Source organism: Microtus pennsylvanicus, chromosome X (genome assembly GCF_037038515.1).
Source record: "Microtus pennsylvanicus isolate mMicPen1 chromosome X, mMicPen1.hap1, whole genome shotgun sequence".
NCBI classification, from domain to species: Eukaryota; Metazoa; Chordata; class Mammalia; order Rodentia; family Cricetidae; genus Microtus; species Microtus pennsylvanicus.
In genome coordinates this window covers 78,215,338-78,238,903 of record NC_134601.1, presented here as the reverse complement: position 1 = coordinate 78,238,903, position 23,566 = coordinate 78,215,338, and the positions used below count along the sequence as shown (strand labels likewise).

The 23,566-nt window shown below is 38.7% G+C and overlaps 1 protein-coding gene across 1 annotated transcript in view; it reads left to right on the top strand.

The window, feature by feature from the left end:
* The window catches only part of Sh3bgrl (SH3 domain binding glutamate rich protein like), an 82,684-nt gene that overhangs the window by 47,542 nt on the left and 11,576 nt on the right, over positions 1 to 23,566 (top strand). Inside the window, exon 2 of the mRNA XM_075957467.1 lies at positions 15,135 to 15,320. Coding sequence (XP_075813582.1) covers positions 15,135 to 15,320 — 186 coding nt within the window. The remainder of the gene's footprint in view (positions 1 to 15,134; positions 15,321 to 23,566) is intronic.

The window sequence follows — 23,566 nt, the reverse complement described above, 5'->3', positions numbered from 1 at the left end:
ATAAAAAAGAGTACTTGGTATTTTATGTTTGTTTAAAAGTGCTTTCTGCGCAAATGAGTAGCCTTTGAAGTATGAGAAATATGACAGAGATTCAGAACCAGTTTGTACGTATTTAGCAATTATTTCCGGAGAAAAGCCCAGGGAGAATGACTTTGGACATACTGAGGGCTTTTTTTTCTTCTCTGAGACAGGATCCCACGTATCCCAAACTGGCTCCTGATTGGTTGTGTGGTTCAGCATGACCTTAACCCCGCCCCCCTTCTCTTGCCTTTACCTTCCAGTGCTAGGCAAACACTCTGCCAACTGAATAAGATCTCCAGTCCGTTTTTTTTCCTGTTTGTGCATACCTCGGTGCATGTGTGTGCGTGCGCGCGCGCGTGTGTGTGCGTGTGCAACTAGACCTATAGTTGTTCCCAACTCAGCTTGTGTAGTCTTGAAGAAGCACTGAAATAAAAAATTTGATTGTTAAACATTTATCAATATATATATCCCTGTGGAGATTTCTAACAAGTTTCTTTTAAGAGGAAAACAAATTACACTGTCAAATGTTTGCATAGAGCCACGTGATCTCCTTTACCTTAAACCAACTACACCCGAGGAGGACTTTTGACTTGGGCAGCAGCTTCTAAATCTTTCCTTGTACAAAAAAATTCTGTGATTAAAAACCGAAAATAAATAATGAAAAATGACTTGCTTTTTAGCTAGACAAGGTTTTCATTATTGGCAATGTTGAACACGTAATATACAAAATCAGAAAGAAGTACTTGCAGATATTATCGAATTATAAAATGTATACAGAGATTTGAAGTCCCTCCCTATTGGGCATTTAAATAGTAATGATCAAGGATAAATAAATTGAATTATAAAAGTTGAACTGAAAGCCAGACAGGCCAGCTTATGCATAACTTTAATCCTAGCATTTTTTTTCCTCTCTGAGGCTAAGGTAGCATCTTAGTGAGTTTAAGACGACCCGCTTTACATTGCAATCACTAGGCCAGCGAGGGAAGGATACCAAAATCTTGCCTTGCAAACAAGCAAAAGCCCAAACAACAACAAAAAAATGGATTTGGAATTATGATCCATTTGTAGGGATTTAATCATGATGGCAAAAGACTGTAATTTGTTCCTACATTTGATGGTTTTCCGGAGTGAGTTGATTGAGATGCTGTCTGTCCTGGCTTGATTGTTCAATTATCAATTGTTCAAATGTCCTTCAATCTTATTCTGTTTTGCCTCTGATTTTCTTTCTACCATAATACTGCTTTTGAGTTTGAAAAAGTTAATATCTTAAACTATGGCTATTATATTGGGACAGATTTCGTGTATAGAAAAGTATCTTACATGGCATAAAGCGCAGTGCGACAACTATGAAGGTGCCTTCCTTTCCCTCCGGACAAAGGGACAGTGGCTAATTTCCTTTCAGGGGACAATCATTCAGAACTGCATTTCTGAGAATTTGTATATGGCTTTGTGGCTATTATTGGTATTAGTTCTATTATTCACAGAACGGTTTAGGGAACTTTTTGAGGTTAAGGCAATGACTTTCGAACTCCTTGTTATTTCACAATATTTTCTGTTACCTCTTCTCAGACATAAATGTTCGTGGAATTTTACCAGTGAAAAATTGACTGGTGGTCTTTGAGGATGGAGATTCATTCAGATTGACTTAGGAACTCTCTACCGCTGCTTATTTACCTTCAAGCTGGGAATGGCAGTTCTTTTCCTTTTGGAGTAAATTGCCACAAAACAGCCAATTTAAGAAAATGTAGCAATTTTATAACATGGCTAGATAATTTTTATGTGATGATTGACTTTGAAGTTTAAGAATTGTTTTGTTTATCAACAGTAATGTTTGACAACATTTAAATTCTAGTCAGCTTTCTGATAGAGTCTTGTTCCAACTACCTTGTGGATGGTTCTTTAAATGATACAACTTCTGACCCTTGTACTTCAGGAGTTTCATTGTAATTTTTCAAAGCTTCAAAAGGAGAATTTGGTTGCACAGTGATCCGTCAGACTTTTCCTGGGCTTTTGCTTCTCAGAGCCCTGTGATATAGCTCAGGCATTTACCCAGCAGGGCACATATCATTTGCCTTACAGTAAGTGGCTTCCTAGCAACCCCGTTGCTCCCTTTTAACAGCTTACATCCTCATGCGTAGTTTTTTTGTGTTGGTACTGACAGCATCTTTGGAAAGGTTTTATTGAGTTCTACATATAAATCGTATTATGTTTGGTTCCAAAGTCTGATTCCTCATCAACACATATAAAACCCTAGATGCGATTTTTCCTGTATTGTGGCCTTTTCACCATGGAGTCATTCATTATATTTAAAACCTTAAGGGCAGTGATTTTCTCTCATTCTCTCATATTCTCTCTCTCTCTCTCTCTCTCTCTCTCTCACACACACACACACACACACAGGACAGCCAGAGCTACATGATGAGATATTCTCTCTCTCTCTCTCTCTCTCTCTCTCTCTCTCTCTCTCTCTCTCTCTCTGTCTGTCTCTACCCCCCCCTCACACACACACACACACACACACACACACACACACACACACACAGAGGACAGCCAGAGCTACATGATGAGATATTCTCTATCTCTTTCCCTCTCTCCCCCCCTCTCACACACACACATTTGAGCTTACTTTCATTCATTTATTAATTCCTTATCACATATTTATAAAATAATTCGAGTCAAATAAGTAGCTCTTGAAAATACGCTGAGCAAAATAGACAAGGTCTCAGCTAAGTGACAACTTGTAATTTACAACCTAGCTAATAGGTAATGAAATAGGCTCATAGCTTTTCTTATGTATGATTTTTTTGCAACATTTCTGAGAGGTATTCTTGTTATCATCATCATCAACAAACATGATGAATTTGAGACTCAGAGGGTTAATCGACTTGCTCAGACATACACAATAGGTAGACATTCTCTGAGAGATTCAAAGCCAAGTTAGTTTGGTCCTGTATTGTTTTTTTTTTTTGTGCCATAGAGTGGATTATTGTCATTTTCATCTTAAATCAACATCTATTCATTTATATGACGGTGCCTGTGGGGCTGAAGTATTGAGTTGAATTCTCTGCAGTCCAGGTGAGAGCTAGTCCTGCCTTCTGACTGGGAGGCTGCACTAAGGCTGAATCCACTTCCATGTTCACGTGCTTGTTGATAGAATTCATTTTCTTGAGACTCTGGGACTTGTTTCCTTCATTGTAAACAAAGGAGACTCCAGTGTGAGTCTTGTAAAGAAAACCTTGTCGAGCAAAACATTCCAGTGACATCCTGTCACCTTTGTCATATTCTCTGGATGATAAACAAGGAGTTCGCCCTCCCTCAGAGGGAGCGTATCTCTGTACGATTTCTGGGGGAATAAACACAAAATACTCTTTCAAATCTTGCTTGTCTTTTAAGAATATACCTTTAGCTGGGTGGTGGTGGTGCACGCCTTTAATCCTAGCACTTGGGAGGCAGAGGCAGGTATATCTTTGTGAGTTTGAGGCCAGCTTGGTCTACAAGAGCTAGTTTCAGGACAGGCCCCAAAGCTACAGAGAAACCCTGTCTCAAAACAACCAACCAACCAACCAACCAACCAACCAACCAACCAACCAAACAACAAATCTTTTCTTTTTCTTTCTTTTTTTTGCTTCTCACAATTGAAATTGCAAGATATATAATTTTTTAGAGTTTCCTCTTGATGCTTTCCCATGTTTCTACACAATCATACAGCACGTGCTTGTGTGCAGTGTATTGCAGTGTGCATACAGTACTCTTTCAAGTAACCACATCACAACCATTTACTTAAGTCTGAATGGCTATATGTGCAGAAAACTTCCAAATCTTTACTGTTAAAAAGAAACACATACCAAAATTCACCAGAATATCACACCCAGTTTCTTCAGGCACATACTGTTGCCCTCTTTTATTTACTTAAACAAGAAATCTGAACACAAAATCACAAGATTAAGAATTATGAATGTTTCCATGGCTGTTTACCACACACCGGGAGAAAACTTTTGATTTCACTAGACTTTTTCTGAATTAACCACCTTCAGCACCAGCAGCACGTTTGCTCATACAAATTGGAACACTACGATCACTGAAAATCAGGATGATGTCTGTGTGCGCTCTTTCAGCCTCGTGCTTTGCTGGAGAGGAATGTGGGTGTTACGCCCTCTTCAGGGCCATTCAGCAGCTCTCTCAGTCTGCCTTTACCTGTAGGTGAAGAGAACATGCATCCCCTCAGGACTTAGTCTTATCGAATTATGCTATATCTGGGGATTTTTTCCCCCTGGTCACAGTGAGCTTTTCCTGTAGTGGGACAGAGCTAGTTTCCTGAGACACTTGAGAAATCTTATTTGCTTCTTTCGGAGGAGGTAGATTGAATGAATTACTCACTCAGATCCAGCATTCTGATGTTATATGCATACCCCTTGGCCACACATTTCACAATAGCCTGCCAGTAGAAAAGGAAAAAGCAAAGGTGGCCAGCTAATATGACACACTGTAGACTGGGTAATAGTTGTTATCTTGTTAACAATATTGCTTTTCTTGTGATTCAAGAGCTGATAGGGTTGATGGTTCCAGCCTTCTCTTTTAAAAAGGCGTCTTGTGAGCTGCAGATTTTAGCTACCATATTTGGTCCTCATATGCCTGCCCTGTGACTTCACATCAGCTGTTAAGGATTTGTGTTTTTGCTTATCCTTATATGGGAAGGCTGCCTGGTGACTTTGTCTGACCGGAGTTAGACGCCCTGCAGCATTAGCAGGAAGTGACCTTAGGACACAGTTTCCTTGCTGCTGGAATCTGTTACATAGAGAAAGGGATAAGATGAAAAGCCTTTTTTTTTTAAAAGAAGATCATTATTTTGTTGTTCTTAGTGCTCCTTATAACCATTCAAATTCTCTTTCTTCTATTATCATGATGCTATTTCCTAAAGAGGATTGAAATCTACACAGAAAACCATTCTGCTGAGTTCTTAATAATAGTGATTAAGGCAGGAGAGTGGGAGCTGAGATGAGCAGGTTTATTTTAAAAATCTTTGTGCAGCACTAGTCCAGAATTTTTGAATGGGAAGATCTGTAATGTTAGAATAGCAGTGGCTCCAATTATTGAGCTTTCATAGTTGCTGCTAACAGTGTGATTCATTTGAAGGAAGGGTTTTTCTTTAAGAATATTCCCAGAGTTGCAAGAATAGCCTAGGGCACCTGTTAACCCTGTTTCCTCTGCCTAGTCATTTCCTGTCGTCTGGTGTAGTCATAAGTCAGTGACACTTTTATGGAAGCATGTCACAATGCTCTTCATTTTACACTTGCATTTGTCCTTGCCCATGAAAAAGATTTCAAGAGATGGCTTTAAATGCAGGCAATATGATTCATAGGACATCCATTTCCTGCAGAAACCGATAGGCACAAGCCACTAACACTGTGCACAAATGTCTTGGGGAGCTGGGGAATGGTGGTACATGTCTCTAATGCCAGGACTCAGGAGACTGAGGCATGAAGTTCATACGTTGGAGGTCAGTGTGGACCATGTATTGATACCCTGTCTCAAAAAAATGCAGGAAGTGATAGTGACGTGCTTCAGTGATAGAATACTTGCATATGGTCCATGAGACCCCGAGTTGGATCCTCAGCACTGCAAAACGAGAGCAGCAACAACAAAAATCTTAAAGAGAAAAATGTTGTAATTAAATTCCAATCTCAAAAATAAACAAAAATGACACGACGAATGATCTCCAGGTTTTCTTGCTGTTACTTTAGACCAGGCTTTGAAATGAAGAATGATACAAACATTATTATGAGCCACATCTGTGCTCAAGACAACTTCAGTAAGTCAACAGATGATCTAATTAGCGGGAGGCACCAAGCATGGCAGTACATTATTTGTTATTCTGTATACTTAGTTTCTAAGTGGTGATTTTTACTCTGGCAGAGATTGGACAAGTATGTGATTTGGAACAAGTTCCTTAATCCATCTTAGCATTAGTTTCTTTGTCAGACTGTCTGGAATGAAAATAATACCAGCTGCTTCAGAAGATTATGGTGAGAATAAAATAAAATAAACATGTAAAGAGCTTATCACAGTGCCTGGTTCATAGGAAATGCTTGATAAATAGTAATTATCACATTATACTTTACAGCGAGCTTACATGTGGTGCAGTGCCAAAAGGGACCCGATGCGCACAGCCTAGTGCTAGCTCATTCAGCGTAGCTGGGCTTTCCCCTTATCATTCTAGTCTTAGTTCATCTACTTCCCTGAAGCAGCATCATGCCAGACTTGGATTAAGGGCTGGTTAGAGCCCTTAATCATTTAAAATCATGGATTAGTTTAGGATTTGTATTTTATAATTATAATTTCCCTCAGCTTCTAAAATTGTTGTTGTTATTATTATTATTATTTGATTGTATTTATTTATTTATTTATTTTGGTTTTGATTTTTTGAGACAAGGGTTCTCTGTGTAACAGCCCTGGCTGTCCTGAAACTCACTCTGTAAACCAGGCTGGCTTCCAAATCAGAGATGTGCCTGCTTCTGCCTCCCGGGTGCTGGGATTAAAGGTTTGTGCCACTACTGCAGACGCTATGCTATTTTTTATTGTACAAAAGCAGTAAGTGACTTTGAGGCCTAAATTGTATTTAAGAGTAACATTTTCAATTAACTGGTAATCCTATAACATTACCAGACAGGTCAAATGTTGAACCCTTTCTACCATTAGAGGATCCTGAGTTGGAAGTGTTTATTTCAGATTTTTTTTTAAAAAAAAATTTGCATGCTATGAAAATTTGTTCATTTGGCACATAGTCATTTGAACAATAAAATTAAACTCTATATATTGAATTTGCAATTAACATATAAAAAGAACACATAAAAAATTGTTACCTTTGGGATAGTTTCTCCCACTATGCTGCCAGGCTGGTCTCAAGTCCTAGGCTCACGCGGTTGTCATCCTTCAGTTTCTCAAGTACCTGGGACTATCACTTGCATGCCGCTATGTCAGGGAGTATTACTCTTTATAAGATTTTTTTTCTTTTTGTTTGTTTGTTTGTTTTTTTCCTGGGCAGGGTTTTCTCTGTAGTTTTGAAGCCTGCCCTAGAAGTAGCTCTCATTGATCTCATAGAGATCTACTTGCCTTTGCCCCCTGAGTGTAATCTGTCATCTGTCTGTCTGTCTGTCTGTCTGTCTATCTATCTATCTATACATCCATCTATCCACCTATCATGCATCTGTAAATATCAGAGAACAGCATGTGGAGATTGATTCTCTCCACCATGTGGGACCTGAGAATCAAACTCAGTCTGTCTGGCGTGGCTGCAAGTATCTACCTAATAAGTCATATTGCTGGCCTAAGAATTTCTTAAGAAAATAAATGTAGAAGGTAAAATGAGAGAAGACTGGTGATGGAGGAAGGTCATTGGTTAATTAATAAAGAAACTGCTTGGCCCTGATAGGTTAGAACATAGGTGGGTGGAGTAAACAGAACAGAATGCTGGGAGGAAGAGGAAGTGAGGTAAGATGCCTCAAAAAGACACCATGCTTCTGCTCTCCAGAGCAGACATGATGTAGCCAGCCGCCAGGTCAGACATGCTGAATCTTTCCGGGTAAGCCACACAGATTACTAGAGATGGGTTAATCAAAATATGAGAATTAGCCAGTTAGAGGTTAGAGCTAGTGGGCCAAGCAGTTTAAATGAATATAGTTTGTGTGTTGTTATTTCGGGTAAAGCTAGCTGGTGGCTGGGAGCCGGGCGGCAGGAACGCAGCCTGCAGCTTCTTCAACAGACTGGCAAATGTAGTGAAATAGTGTAAGATTTGTTGTTAAAGGATACCTAAATTTGAATTTTAGTTCTGTCATGTACTCGTTTTATGAATTTTGGTAAATTTTCTTAACCTCTTTGAACCTCACTAATCTAATCCATAATGTGAAAATCAGGATATCTACACTACAGGGTAGTGTGAAGCTCTAGCAAAAAAATACATATGAAGCACTAGCTATGTTAACTTTCACTTAATTGCTATTTACAATGACGACTAGTATTGTTCGGAATAAGAAGCCAAATCCAATTCCAAACAATTTACTTTTTTATTTTGGTTTATTTTATGTGTATGGGTCTTTTGCGTGCATGTGTGTCTGTGCACTACATGACTGCCTGGCATCTGTGGAGTCCAGAAGAAGGTGTTGGATCTCCACCTGGAACTTGAGTTACTTGTGGTTTTGAGTCACCATATAGGTGCTGGGGCATGAACTCAGGACCTCTGCAAGAGGAGCCAGTAGTACTAACTACGGAGCCATTTCTTTCATTTCTCCAAGGCTTTTTTGAATAGCTGCAACTTGAAATCTGGTCAGTTTGGGAATAATAGCAGGGAACACTTTCTGATAGTCCAAAGTTTCTCTCTAGTCAAGTGAAATCATAGCTTTTAAGACAAGAAGCTCTAAATCTTGTAAAGCTTTTGGACTTTATGCTTTCTGTATTTTTGCTTAGAACAGCTTCAATCTCCTTGATGTGGACTGTGTTAGAATTTAGGGACTTTATAGAACTCTCGGGATGTGGGAAGGTGCACACTTTTCATCAGTTTTGTTCTAGGACTTGCAAGTGTTATTTTGGGAAATATAAGAATGGAGGAAAATCTGTATGCAAAAAGTGATCATTACCAGTATCTCTCTGTGTACAAGAAGTCTTGCTAGAAGGAATGTATGTTGGCTTAAAAGGAATGTAGGTTGGCATATTTTGCATTTCACAGGCAGCACTACTTCAAGAATAGGTGGAGTAGCTTATACTGAAAAAGGTGACTGAGGCATAACTAAACTCTGCTATTATAAACGAATGTTTCTAATTAGACCAGTCACTCTAATTTGATTAATACGATATCTGAGGTATTTAATCCAAGGATTTTTTTGAACACACATTTTTTTTGGTTTTTGTTTTTGAGACAGGGTTTTTCTGTGTAATAGTCCTAGGTGTCCTGGAACTCACTTTGTAGACCAGGCTGGCCTCAAACTTACTTTAAATCCACCTGCCTCTGTATCTCACGTGCTGGGATTAAAGGTGTGCACTACCATTACCCAGCTGAAGACACATTTTCAAATAAAAATTGAATTATGAGAAAGCCACCATATTTATCCTCAAAGATGGATGTATATCACTTTACAGTAATCTTTTATATGTTGCTAATTATAGCCAGCTGATATTTCTCGAATTTCCCAGGCTCTCTGACTGAGAAGTACTGTCAGATTTTCACTATGAAGTTGGAGTTTTAGAATTGTTTATTCGAGTGTAGGCTGTTCTTACTAACTTCCAAATACATAGTATGGAAAGGGGGAAAGTACACAATATGGAAAAGGAAAAAGTCAGGAAGAAACCTGTGGGGAGCCAACTTCAACAAGCATACCACTTACCAGGGTAAGGCCATGGGGATTAGAAAAATAGGAGAATGAGCGCGTGAGTGAAAATAACGAAACAGATGCGATAGTACGAGGGGAGCTCCAGTGAACAGTGCCCCCCCCCCCCCGCTTAATATTTCATACACTTTTATACCCCAATACAACAGGGAGAGAAGATAAAAGGCTGCTTTAACATGATACAAAATGCAACTAGAACAGTTAATTGCTTCAAACGTGAGACATCAAGTCATTTATTCTTGAGAAAAGTATTCTGTTGTTTAGGCAGTCAACCCATCCTAGACCAAGTATTCTGAAGGCAGCCACTCCCTAGGTCAAACCTCCTCTGATTCTTCAAAAGGAGGATTAGAATTATGCTTGCCTTCTCTGATCTTTGATCAGGGTGGAGTGGATCTACCTGTATGGGCCATCTTAATGTCAAAAACACCAAGTAACCACACCCTAGGTCAGGGTGCGTAGCCACACTTGTTGTCAACAACTTTGAGCAACCTCAAACTCTCTGGCCTTTAAACAAGGTGGAAATAAACTCACATTTTTGGGCCTCCACAAAATTTGACTTACCAAGCAATCAAAGTCAGTACCTCCCTAGTAAGTTATGTTCTTAGCAGGTGTGCTGTGGAGTGGTTGAATGAGAAAGTTGTTCATCCTTTATATCTGACCAGTGTGCTGCAAAATTGCCACAATAGTGGGGAAAATTGTCTGAGAAACTGTCACAAAGGAAACTAAGGAGACATGATGACTGAATATAATATGTTGTCCTGAAAGGGAGCAGAAACATGGCATTATAGGAAAAAGTGGTGATATCTAATCTGACTAGTCTTTACTTAATGACCGATGTACTTCTTTAAGGTGAGATGTCAGTAATAGTGGAAACTGAGTATCAGATGAATGGGAACTCTATTTCTGTGAATTGAAGATAATTTGCAAATTAAATTTGATTTAAATTAAAAAAAATAAAAGCATGCTGTTTGGTTGTGCTTGAACCTAGAGTAAAATTATAGTAGATAATTAAGTACTTAACATTAACTTTGTGCCGGGCGGTGGTGGCACATGCCTTTAATCCCAGCACTCGGGAGGCAGAGGCAGGCGGATCTCTGTGAGTTCGAGGCCAGCCTGGTCTACAAGAGCTAGTTCCAGGACAGGAACCAAAAAGCTACGGAGAAACCATGTCTCGAAAAATCAAAAAAAAAACAAAAAACAAAAAAAGAAAAAAAACCATTAACTTTGTTATTACCAAACCCATGCACTAAGTACATTGGAAGAGAGAAGTTAAAGGCATGTCACCTATGTCCAGGTGCCTTATCAGCTCACCAAAGGACTATAACATCAATGTATGAAATGATTGGCAAACACCGTCACCAATAGCCCCCCTATTTTCTATGACTTTATTTTCTAGCTATTTGTGACAAGTCACAGTCCAAAATATTGACGGATCCAGAAATAATAGCTCATAAAATTTAAATTGCTATCCAGGGTAATGTGATGAGATCTCATGCCATCCTGTTTGCTCAGCCAGGGTGTGAGCAATCTCTGTCCAGCACACCCATGCTCTATGCACTACCCTTTGGGTGTGCTAGGTGAAAGAGAGCACATTTATATAACTTTTAGTATATTGTTGTAATGGTTATATTTTATAATTAATTCTTATTGCTCTCTTACTGTGCCTAATGTATAACCTACACTTTATTATGGTTATGCACATTCCAGAAAAAAATAAAGTATATGAAAACTCAATCTTATCTACAGTCTTAGTGATGAGCAGGAGCCTAATGCTATGTGGATATGGTGGGACTGCTCCATGTTAGGTAAAGTAGACTTCTTGAAGTCAGAAGGAGACTGTAGAGATCCTACTGAGAGAGATCTTCACACAGGGAATGGAGTTGGATGAATATGTTAGAATGGCATTAGTGGGGCAAGCAATGTAGGCGAACTTTTCTTTCCCACCCACCAGTTCCCAAATAACAGACAGGGAGACTTGATATTAATTATAAATGCTCAACCAATAGCTCAGACTTACTACGAACTAGCTCTTACAATTTAAATTAGCCCATTTCTATTAATCCATGTGCTGCCCCAAAGTTCATGGCTTTTACCTCTTCCGCATGTCCTCCTTTCTTTTCGTCTGCCTGGCAACTTCTGTGACTCTGCCCTCCATCTTCCCAGCATTCTCTGTGCCCCCAAAATCCTGCCTAGCTATCAACCAATCAGCTTTTTATTAACAATGAGAACAATACATATTTACAGTGTACAATGATTGTTCCACAGTAAAGTAGTAGTCTCCCATCTTAAATGACCATCAATAAAGAATAATAATAAAGAAAGACTTAGGAATTACTTCTTGGAATTACATAGCAAAGCATTTTCTGTACCTTTACCACATGGCATTTAGAATTTATACAGTGAGAATTCTAGGCAAAAATCCCAACTGCTAACCCAGGCTAGCCTCAGAATCCAGTGATCCTTTGGCTCAGCATCCTTAAGTGATGGGATTATAGGCATGGACCACTCTGCCTGAACACATGAATTCTTTCTTTCCCTCCCTCCCTCCCTCCCTCCCTCCCTCCCTCCCTCCCTCCCTCCCTCCCTCCCTCGCTCTCATATTCATCTATTTTGTTTGTATGTTTATGTGTGGGGTACATATGTGTTTTCGCATATTTTTGGCCGAGTGTAGGCACACATGCACATGTGTGTGCATGCATGTAGAGGCCTGATGTGGCTGTTGGGACTCATCCTCATCTGTTCTCCTCTACCCTCGTCACTGAGGCAGAGTCGCTCAGTGAAACCCTTAGCTTGCTAATCGGCTTGCTCTTGGCATAGGGGAATTCTTACTACTCACCTTCCCTCAGAATTGTTGCATTGTTGTAAACCAGTATGCATTGTGGGTTTTATTTACATGGCTGATTGTAACCTGAGTACTTTGAAAATGCAGTGAACCAAGCAAGGAAAGGGAGCTCTTACTGCCGTTCCTTCATTTCCATGCACCGTTAAACCCTTAGCACAGGTAGGCAAAGACAGACATTTTGTTGTTGGGTTGCCCTTCCTGAGAACAAACAAAACCAACTAGAGAAAATTTTATATCTAAATTTGTAGATGAGGGAGTTGACTGTTTCAAATTTGAATTTGTTTGAGAAAGACCAAATATTTAACCACACAATTGTTTGTTTATTATTTATTCAATTGTTTATTAACTATTCATTGTTATTCATTTGTAGTTTTGAGTCATTTGTAAGAAATGTAGTAACACAAATGGAGCACATTACCAAGCTTATCCTGTCCTACTAAGCCTTCAGTTTGGTTTTAAGTGCAGTGTGTTGTCACTTTGGGGCTAAATTTTCATAGCTGTCCAGTGTGTGTGTGTGTTTTCCCTGTCTGCCTTGTTTTTAAGAGCGGTCCCACACTGTCTCATAGTTCACAAATAGACGAGTGAGCCCCAGGGATCACATGTGAGTGCCACCATGCTCAGCATTTTTTTTAATTTTTGTTTAAAAGTTTTTTTTACAAACCAACTACAGTTCCCCCTCCCTCCCCCCTCCTATTCCCTCCACCTTCCCCCACCCAACCTCCCATCCACTCCTCGGAAAGGGTAAAACCTCCCTTTGGGAGTCAACAAAGTCTGGCATCCAGAGTTGAGGCAGGACCAAGGCCCTCCCCCCTGTATCAAGGCTGAGCAAGGCATCCCACCATAGGGAATAGGCTCCATCCAAAAAGCCAACTCTTTCAAGCTCAGCTTTTTAAAAAAGACTCCGTTTCTTGGTAAAAATTTAGAATCCGGTGCTTGCAAGGCAATTGCTCTTCCAAACTCCAGTTCTATTCATCTTTACTAAGTTCACCTTCTTTGACTAAAAACATGAAGCCAGGTAGAGACTCTTTCATTGGTGCTGCGGTTATTACATTTTGCCTAAAGGCACCGATAATAGCTCCTAGTGTTTGCTCTTGGTTTCTCATAGCTTTGTCATTCACTGGCCTCTTCTCACTTAACCGTCCTGTACTGTTCTCTTAGCAGCTCAGTGTGTTACAGTTGAGCTATGTCTATGTCTTAGCTCTCCCAGTAGATTGTAATATGCAGGGGTTATCTTTGCTGCTTTTCTTTAGACATAGAGACTCTGGTAAAGTGCTTTATTCATCACTAAAGATGGATCTAAGGAATACATACTATTCAGTAATTGCTAGGAATAGTTTCGGATGATAATCTGCCAGGGCTGGCTAATTCTTATTGTTGACATTCTAGGTTCCTGAAAGTACCACATTTTATATCTACTGACATCTAGGAATAAGCTAAGAGTTCACAAATTACTTGATACATTTCATGTTGCCCGAACTCCCCAGTTATGTGGCAAAGGTTGGAAGCCACTACATTGAGCCTTCCTGCGAGTATATTAGTGCACTAGATGCTTGTACTTATTGACTCTTAGCCATAGTTTTTCTTCAAGTGTTCTATGTAGAAATGAAAGTTTAATTTTGTATATCAGTGAAGAAATAGTACTATTAGAAAAATTAATTGTGTGGTACATTTTATTGGGAAAGAATTGGTCTTTTTAAAAGGACGTTTAGTATCCACCTAAATAGGGACCGGAAATTCTAATTTCTACTGGAGTAAATTGAGAAACTTTTCTTGGGTTTTGTTATTTGAAATGAATTATGTAGCCATAATCACAAATACTTTGGACCAAAATATAACCCCTGCATGTCCACACACATCCAGGAGTGAGATGTGAATTGAGAAGGGCTTTGCATGTGAGATTTTTTTCTTCCACATTGTCGTTTCCATTGCGTGGACGACTACTTTATAATAGATATTGATTTGAGGTTTTTGAAATGCTTCTACCTCGTGTGTCCTTTGAGTATTATTCCATAAAATCTTTTTTCTTACATATTCTTTATATAGTCCAAGTATGTTAAGAAGTGGCTTTAAACATAGTTGTATGAGCATAGGTATATGAAGTCAGGCTCTCAAATGCATTTCATAGGGGAAACCTAGGAAGTATTACCTTGGTGTGATAAGGCGACAAAACAAACACGTAGTCTCTACGTAATCATTTAATGAGGTAGCACAGACTATGAACTAATGAGTAGTACAGGTTATGCTATAAACTTAGTATACAGGCAGGCTTAGGTCTTCTGTGTTATAGATTTTGGTCTGAACCATAAAAGCGAGGCTTGAGTGATTCTGAGGCACATGGAGTCATTTCTGCTGACGAAGGTGCAGTTTGTGATATGCAGAGAGCGTGAGTTAGATCAGTGTTATTTGACATGGGAAGTTTCCATGCAAAAAGGAGCAAGTTAGACGGATAAGAGGACCTGCAGGATCTTCACTTGTGAGACAGCATCAACAAGCCAGTGTTGACGGCAAGTGTATCTTCTGCACTGCACGTTTGATCTCTGTCTAAATTCATGTCTGTGGGCTCAGAAGCATTGACTTTGTTGAAATGTCTCTCACTAGAATTGAAAGGTAGACTTTTTTTGCCTCTTAGTATGATATCATTGCTTTTTCTTAAGACATTGTCATTTTTGTTTTACATTGCTTCCTTCCCTTCCCTCACGCCAAACAAGCTCACAATTCCCTCCACTCTCCTTCCAATTCATGGCCTCTCTGTTCATTAATTGTTATTGCATGCTTATATGATTTGAATATACATATGCATTCTTAAAAAAACTGTTGAGTCCAAAAAAAGAAAAGAAAAACAATAAATGTTACTTGCTAAACAGTGTCAATTTCCCCCTCCCCTTTGGCTCTAGATTAAGAAGAAACAGCAAGATGTGCTTGGTTTCTTAGAAGCCAACAAAATAGGATTTGAAGAAAAAGATATTGCAGCTAATGAAGAGAATCGGAAGTGGATGAGAGAAAACGTGCCTGAGAACAGTAGACCAGCCACAGGGTACCCCCTGCCACCTCAGATTTTCAATGAAAGCCAGTACCGTGGGGTAAGAAAGCAATTTAAATCTTGTGTCTTGAAATATATTGTCTCAAATAAACTTAGACCTTTCAACTTTACCTCCCAGCACACGGTCATTCGCTCTCTGCAGCCACCCTAAGCAGTTTGTAGTATTACATAGTATTTTGCTTTCCGGAAACAAAAATCAAAGGAAGAAACAAAACATATAAATGTATAAGGACAGACACGGGATGTATGTTTTCAGTTTGGTTCTAACCAGACCATGGTCTGCTTGTTGGCTGGAATCTGGACTCTCTTGTGCTCCTTTCCTGGTTTCTGGGGTGTACATTCTCCACCGGAAGTTCCTCCATTATGGGACTTCCTCTTTTATGAACAGTCCTATTCTCTTCTCTGAGGCTTCCCTTCTAGATCTATTATTTTTGAGACAGCTGAGACTGGCTTCAGATTCCTTTGTTGCTAAGGATGAATTTGTACTTCTGATCCTTCTGCCTTCATCTCTCATTGCTGGGATTACAGGGGCTTTCCACGGCACCTAGGCTTGAGTAAGCGTTTTCAGAGGCACCAGTAAAATTCCTCTACATCCCTGGTTTATGTAAGACTGAAAAGGGTATCTTTTTTTGAAGAACCTCTTATTGCTAATTAGTGCTGTCTAGGGCAAGGGTATAGACCAAAATGGGAAAGTTCTGTCAGTGCTGTTGCAGGTTTCATATGCTATCAAGCACAGGGCCAATATGTAAATTATATCCTAAGATAGGTGAAGGTACTTAGGCTATTCTTTTGAAATTCTGCAAATCATTGACTCTCAGCAGCTAGAAGGGGCTGCAAACATCAGCCAGCCCATGCCCAGGTTGTATTTGTATATGTAGGACACAGACACACCACACACATAAACACACACACACACCATACTCATGCACACACATTTATTTATTTATCAATTAAAATAGAGGTCATGAATTCAAGGGGGTGCATGGAAAGGGGGAAAAACAATGTAATTAATGTTTTAATTTAAAAAAATAAAACAATAAAAATGGTTAGTTGGTCCTGTATAATCCATTATGTGATTTTGATTGCTCATTTTAGAACTATTATTTTTTTAGTGGCATAGAAGTTGGTTCATAGTCTTATTTTACCATGTGATGTTTTGATCCAAGTGTGCATTGTGTTCAGCCACAAAAAGATGAGCACATCTTCTATCTCCAACCATTTGTCTTTTTTTTTGTATGTGTTGAACACTTTCAAAATCCCCCTAGTTTTTAGAAAATATAAAATGTTATTGCTATCTCCTTTTTGAAATGTCTATTGTTTGATTTTGAAAACAAAACCGCATGGATCACAAGAGTACATAGAGAAGCCACATCTGTCTGGTTTGCCTCTTCCTTGGAAGCTACATTTCAGGGGAATGAAATATCTTATAGGATAAAAAGGCAAGTATCACTAAGAATTTAAGTGAAGCTTCAGAAGGTGAGACTCAGTAAACCAAATACATATCTGTTAGTGGAAAAGGAATCCATTTTCTATTTAGTGCTGCTCTGTGCCTAATAGACAGGGGTTTAATGACAATGAGAATTAAGATTTTGATTTTATAAAGCCTCAGAGAGAAGAGCTTGTAGCAGTCATTCACAAAAAACGTATCCGCTAGTGATTCTGCTCTGTGCTTTGTGTGCTATAGTAATTCCCATACCAATTTAGAGTGCCAGGCAGCTTTGCTAGTAACAGCTTTTTTTTTTTTTTGGTTTTTTGAAACAGGGTTTCTCTTACTAGTAACATCTTGTAGTTGCTAATCTCTGGATCCTCTCTATCTCCTGTTTGCCTTTTTTAACTAGGAGATAGAGTAATTAGCTTTCCAGGCTAATTTGCTTTTACTTATCTGAGGCTTTCCCAAGCTTGGTACTGCCGACACCTTTTGTTGTGTAGATTCCCTGTGCATTGTAGGCTCTTTCATAAGAACCTTGGCTTCAACCCCTGTAATGACAGTGGCACTCGGTTGCTGAGTAACAAAAAATGATTCTAGGCATTGTCAGCCCCTGTGTGGAAATTACCTGCTCCTGAATGCCACTGGACTGTAGCACAGGATCTTATTATCTGACTAGATGGTGACAGAGGCCAATATCCAACCTTTATGTGTGAAACTCTGCTATAGTAGATAGGAAATTTGTAAGGAGAATCCTTGTTCTGAATGTCTTGTACATAAGAATGAAATGAGAATTAACATGTAGCAAAATATGATGTCATACAATCTTGTTTAATGTTAAAGTTTCTTTACACTTTCTCCCTTAAGAGACTTGTTCCAGAATGCAAACTACCTTGCTTAACGTTGTATATTTAACACCAAGAACACTGCTTATGCTAGGCATGGGGGCATATACCTGTAATCCCAGTTCATTTGGGAGATAAAGTCTGGAAGATAAGGACTTTGAATGCACCCTGGAATACATAGTGAGCCATTTCTCCAAATAAAACAAACAAAAAGACCCTTGTTAGTTTATATAATTCTATATTTAATAAATATTTGTGGAACAATTGAATGGCTCTGGTTTCATTAGGAAAGAAAATATTCTTTTTCTTTTTAGATTCACAGGCATTTTTTGTTTTTTTTTGTGTCTGGAACCAACAAATGATAATATAACTTGACCCTGATATACTTGAAATGGGCAATTAGATCCTCTACATAGCATCATATTACCAGATTTTATTTATACAAATTAAAGAACTTCTTAATTTCACATGAATCTAAAGGCTTATATGAGGTTTTTTATTAATTTTTGATAATAAGAATACTTTCCTGTGTGGCTCCTATATTTTTTTTTCTTTTGAGACAGGGTCTCCACGATCTCGCTTTGAAGTGCAGGGTGACTAGAAGATGCTCTATGCCCCAGGCAGGCCTAGAATTCATGATTAGGCTTCTGTCAGTCAAGTGCTGGGATTATATGATGTACCACAATGCCTGGTACACTGGCTTCCTTTAAATTATATTTTGCTTATTTACAACTGGTTAAGTGTAGATATTGTATATGTTTTTTAAAACCTTGAGTTACTTACCAGTCTCAGCATAGAATTGGTGTTAGAATCCTGATAGTTAAAAAAAAAAAAAAAGAATCCTGATAGTTTTACTTTTGAGGAAGGAACTCAAAATTTTATCTAAGAGGTAAGAAAAATACATTGGTACCATTGGTGCTATTCTCTGCTTTTGTAAACTTCATTGGCTCAAATTTCACATGTGAGTGAGAACATATATGTTGATGTATATCAACAGATACATGACCAAAAATGGGATAAAATGGAATTTTATCCAGCCATAATAAAAAACAAATTCATGACATTTGCAAAAAACTAGATGGAATTAGTAATAACTATTATTTTCTATTGAAAATAATTTTTTCAGCTGGGTTGGGTGGCGCACGCCTTTAATCCCAGCATTTGGGAGGCAGAGGCAAGCGGATCTCTGTGAATTTGAGGGCACCCTGGTCTCCAGAATGAGTTCCAAGACAGCCATGACTGCTGCACAGAGAAACTGTCTCAAAACCAATTAATAGTAACAGTTATAGTAATAATAATAATTTTATGCAGTATACTCCAATCATATTTCTGATCTCCTCCTGCAACTCCTTCATCTTCCCTTCCATCTGACTTCACCTTCTTTTCCTGGCTTTTAGAAAATAAACAGACAAATAGGAGACTAAGCACTAGAAACGCACAGGCAGTCAGGCAGACAAACAGGCAGACAGACAGACAGACATACACACACCATAAAAATACAAAACCAGAACCACAATATACAAGCAAAAGACCACTAAGAAAAAAATGTCCAAAGTATTACGACACACACAGAAAACTCTCCAAAAATACCATCAAGTTCATTTGTTTTAGCTCTCTACAGCTGGCCATGAAGCCTGCCCAGAAATGGGGTCTATCTACCCGGTGAGACTATGCTAGGGAGACCTAATATTTCCTTTGCAAGCTGTTGTCAGCTGGAGATAGCTTCTGGCTTAGGGATGGGGGCCGTGCCCACTTCCCCTCTCAGCACTGGGACCCAAACTGGCTTAGACCTGTGCAGGCCGGCTTGTGCCAGTCTCTCTGAAGTCATATGAGCTTTTCTCATGTTCATTTAGAGGGCTTTGTATTCTTGGTGTCCTCGATCCCCTCTTTCTCTTCCATTCTGTCTCCTCTTCATTATAGCTCCTTGAGGCCTGAGGGGAGGGATTTGATGGAGACATCTCACTTAGGACTGAGCGTTCCAAGGTCTCACTCTCTGTACATTTGTACAGTTGTGTGTTTCTATGTTAGGACTGGACATTTTTATCTGAACCAATAATCCAGAAAAGAAAGTTGAGTACTCATGCTTCTCATATGGATCCTGTTTTTTAATGTGTGTGTGTGTGTGTAGATACAGGTCATAAACTAGATAAAAGACAATGGGGGGAGGAGGCATTTTAAAGGGCATGTGTGGAGGTAAGAAGAAAAGCAAAAAATTAAAAAAGGTAATGGTATACACGTGACATAAAAGCAGAAGAGAAATAGCGGGAGGAGGAAGGGGGCAAGCAGGTTGGGGAAGGGAGTAGAGGAAGCAAAGCAACAAAAATTCCCTCTGAAAAATCCCATAATGTGAGGTTGGGGAAATGACTCAGTTAAGTTTTTACTGCACAAGCATGTGAACCTGAGTCCAGCTCCCCAGTTTCCATGTTAAAATGGGGGCTAAACAGAGCATGGTGTCTTTAATGTTCAGGTTCAGGGGGAGACCCCGTTCCAAAATACAAGGTAGAGCGCATCTGGCAATGAATGACCTCTTGCCTCTACACACATGTACAGAAGTATATGCATACACACAAAACACATACATACAACACACCCACAAATTCCATAATGAAATCTTTTACTTTGCATGCTCATAAAAATGCTAACCTTATATGAAAATTAATTAATGTAAATGTCAAAAATAGCCTCAATGGTGACTGATGGATCATGGGATAGTTATTTTTTTTGAGACATGGCATCTCTATTTAATCCTTGCTGTCTCAGAACTTGCTATGTAGGCGAGACTGGACTAGGGTAGTTCTATTTTTAATGTTCTGAGGAAGCTATATATATACATATATATGTATATATACATGTATATATAAAAATTTCCATAATTGCCATACTAATTTGCATTCACATGCAATAGTGTGGAAGGTTTTACTTACTATACAACTTTCTCAACCCTTGTAATATTTTTGTTCTTTGGAAAAACCTCATTCTTGCATGATTAAAGATAGCATCTCACTGTGGTTTTAATTTAGACTTCCTCAATAATTCATTTTGATGGACTTTTTTTCATAAGCCTAATGGCCTTTTGTAGATACTCATTTGAGTCATGTCTTAGTCAGGTATTTCAGTTCATTTTTAATTGAGTTAACTTGAATTTACATTTATTTGTATTTTTAGCTTTGTCAGCTTCAATTCTCACAATCAGCTTGGTGAAAATACATGCATCTACCCTCCCCCAACACATACATCTCCAGTACTTACTTTTGTTTCATTTATGGATTTTAATTTTTGTCATTTTCCTTAAAATGTACTTATATTACTTGTCTTTTTATAAGTTTAATGTTTGAAATTTTATACAATTGTAGTGACTTTTTTGATGTGTAGTTTCCTTTGAATTTTAACACATGCATTGTTTTCTGTAACTAGTACTATAATTAAAATAAAGAACCATTTCTCAATCTCTCAAGATACTCCTTTGTAGGTATATGCTATGCCTACCCCTAATGCCTGGCAAACACTATCATCATCGAGATAGTTTTGTTTTTTGATAAGTTCGTGTAAATGGCTTCATATCACATGTAGTCTTTCAATGCTGGCTTCTTTCAGTGACTTGGATGTATTTGAGATCCAGGTTGTTGTCTACACCAACACCTGCTCCTTCATATAGCTGAGTGGTGGTATATTATTATACAGGTACTTAATTTAACCACTGTACATTGGTAGACAGTTTCATCATTTTCAAATCTGAGCCATTGTAATTATAAGTATTTAGAGCATTTATTTTCTGATTTTTGTATGAATACTAATTTTCATTTCTCAGGGATGAATGCCAGGATTGGATTTACTGCCTAACCCAGTGATTATATTTTTTATTTATACAGAATTTGGAGTGTTTCTGGATTGATTGTTCATGTTCTTGCTTAAAGGTTCCTGATATTCAGCCTTTCTCTTTAGCTCTTGGTATTGTCAGAAGTTTTGTGTCTGTTCTTTTTCACTGTTACTGCATATTTCAGCCAGTATTGCACACATGCTAGGCAAATGCTGAAGCCCTGAATTACTTCATAGCCCTATTGTCAGACTTTTAAATCAATCCAAAGTAGCTTTGTGTTTTGGTACCTTCTGATCATTTTAATTTGTATTTATGTAATGATCAAAATTATGATACCAACACACATTTTGTGCACATTTTGTCATCCTTTTATCCTCTTTAAGAGTTTGTTTAGTTATTTTCTCATATTTAATTTTGTTTTATTAGTATTATACCTTATGATTTTTATAGATTTTATATGTGAAATTTTGCCACATATACAGTTTTCTATTATTTTCTTCCATGTTGTTGCTAAGGAGTATTACTTTAACTAGTAAAGATGTGTTACATTTATTTCACCTTGCCTGCCTAAGGCACCTGATTGGTCTAATAAAAAGATGAACAGCCAATAGCTAGGCAGTAAAAGGATAGGTGGGGCTGACCATCAGAGAGAACAAGTAGGAGGAGGAATTTAAGCTTAATAAGAAGAGAGAATGAGGGAAAACAGGAGACTCCAAGGGCCAGCCATCCAGCCAGCTGCTAGTTAGCCATGCAGCTTCCAGGCAGCCAGGCATGGAGAAAACAGAAAAGTAGGACATTCAGAATGAAAGAAAGGTTTAAAAAAAGCCCCAAGGGAAAATGTAGATGAAGAGAAACAGGTTACAATAAGTTTTAAGATCTAGTGGGACAGCGTAAGATAAGGCTGAGCATTCATAATCAATAATACCTCTCCATGTCATGATTTGGGGGCTGGTGGTCCAAGAAAGCCTGCTATATGTTGTAATTCATCTTTTTATTCTCGTAGCATTATCCTTCACAAAGCAAAATTTCTTTTGAGACTATGCAGAATATGAGGGAAAGAAAAGAGTATATGTTTTAAAAACAGAATCTCACATAGTCTGGGTTGGCAAAAACAAAAACAACCCCCCCCCAAAAAAAAACCCAAAAGAAACAAAGGAAAACAAAACAAAACATATTACTATGTAGCTGATGACCATGAACTTTTGATCCTCTTGTCTCCTGTACCTTCCAAATGTAGATTACCGATTGTGACACCATGCCTGGCTCTATGTAGTCTTGTATTTCTTGAGGTTAGATCCAACTGTTAGTGTCATCAGTGTCTTCTAGGTCCAGATCCAAGTGTGGAAAGGTAATGTGCTTGAAAGCAACCTTGTAAAGACAATCTGTTGGTGAGGCATTTGTAAGACACTGGAGGCACATGAGTGGCCTGCGCCCTCCCCTGAGGATCTCCAACTGCCAGGTTCCACCCACAAGACACTCCAACTGATATAACAGCTGGACCCAGCCTCTCCAAGTGGAGGCAGCCAAACTCAGGACTTGAAACCCCACCAATTCTCCACCCTAGAATGTAAAAAGAAGTTTCTTGTCCCAACCATCTGTTCCCAAATACCAGGCAGCCATTTCTCAAATTGCCACACAGAGGCTTATATTAATTACCAATGCTTGGCCCATAGCTCAGGCTTGTTATTAATATGCTCTTACATTTTAAGTTAACTCATATTTCTTATTTACACTCTGCCACATGTTCGTACCTTTATTAGCATGGCACGTTTATCTCCTGCTCCCTCTGCATCTGGCTGACAGCTCCTGACTCCACCCTTCTTCCCATCATCCTTAGCTTGGTCACCCCACCTATACTTCCTGATTGACTACTGGCCAGTCAGTGTTTTAGTAAACCAATTTGAGTGACAAATCTTTACATTGTGCAAGAGGATTATTCCATAGCACTAGAAAAATCTCCACCCTGAAAAGCCTTGCCGCCAAAGAAATCCTTTATTAACACTGCTTTCTTCTTGCTTCTCTGCTACTTCTTGTCTGAGCAGAGGCAGCCACCCTCCTGCATTTTTCCATCCCAATAAATCTCTCATGTGAGGTTTGTTGTGTGGTATGACTTTGTGGTTGATCTTGGCTCCCTACTGTTAGGATACCTTTCCCCTTAGAGCTGTAACACAGCACTTTCTAGAGAATTCAGCACATTT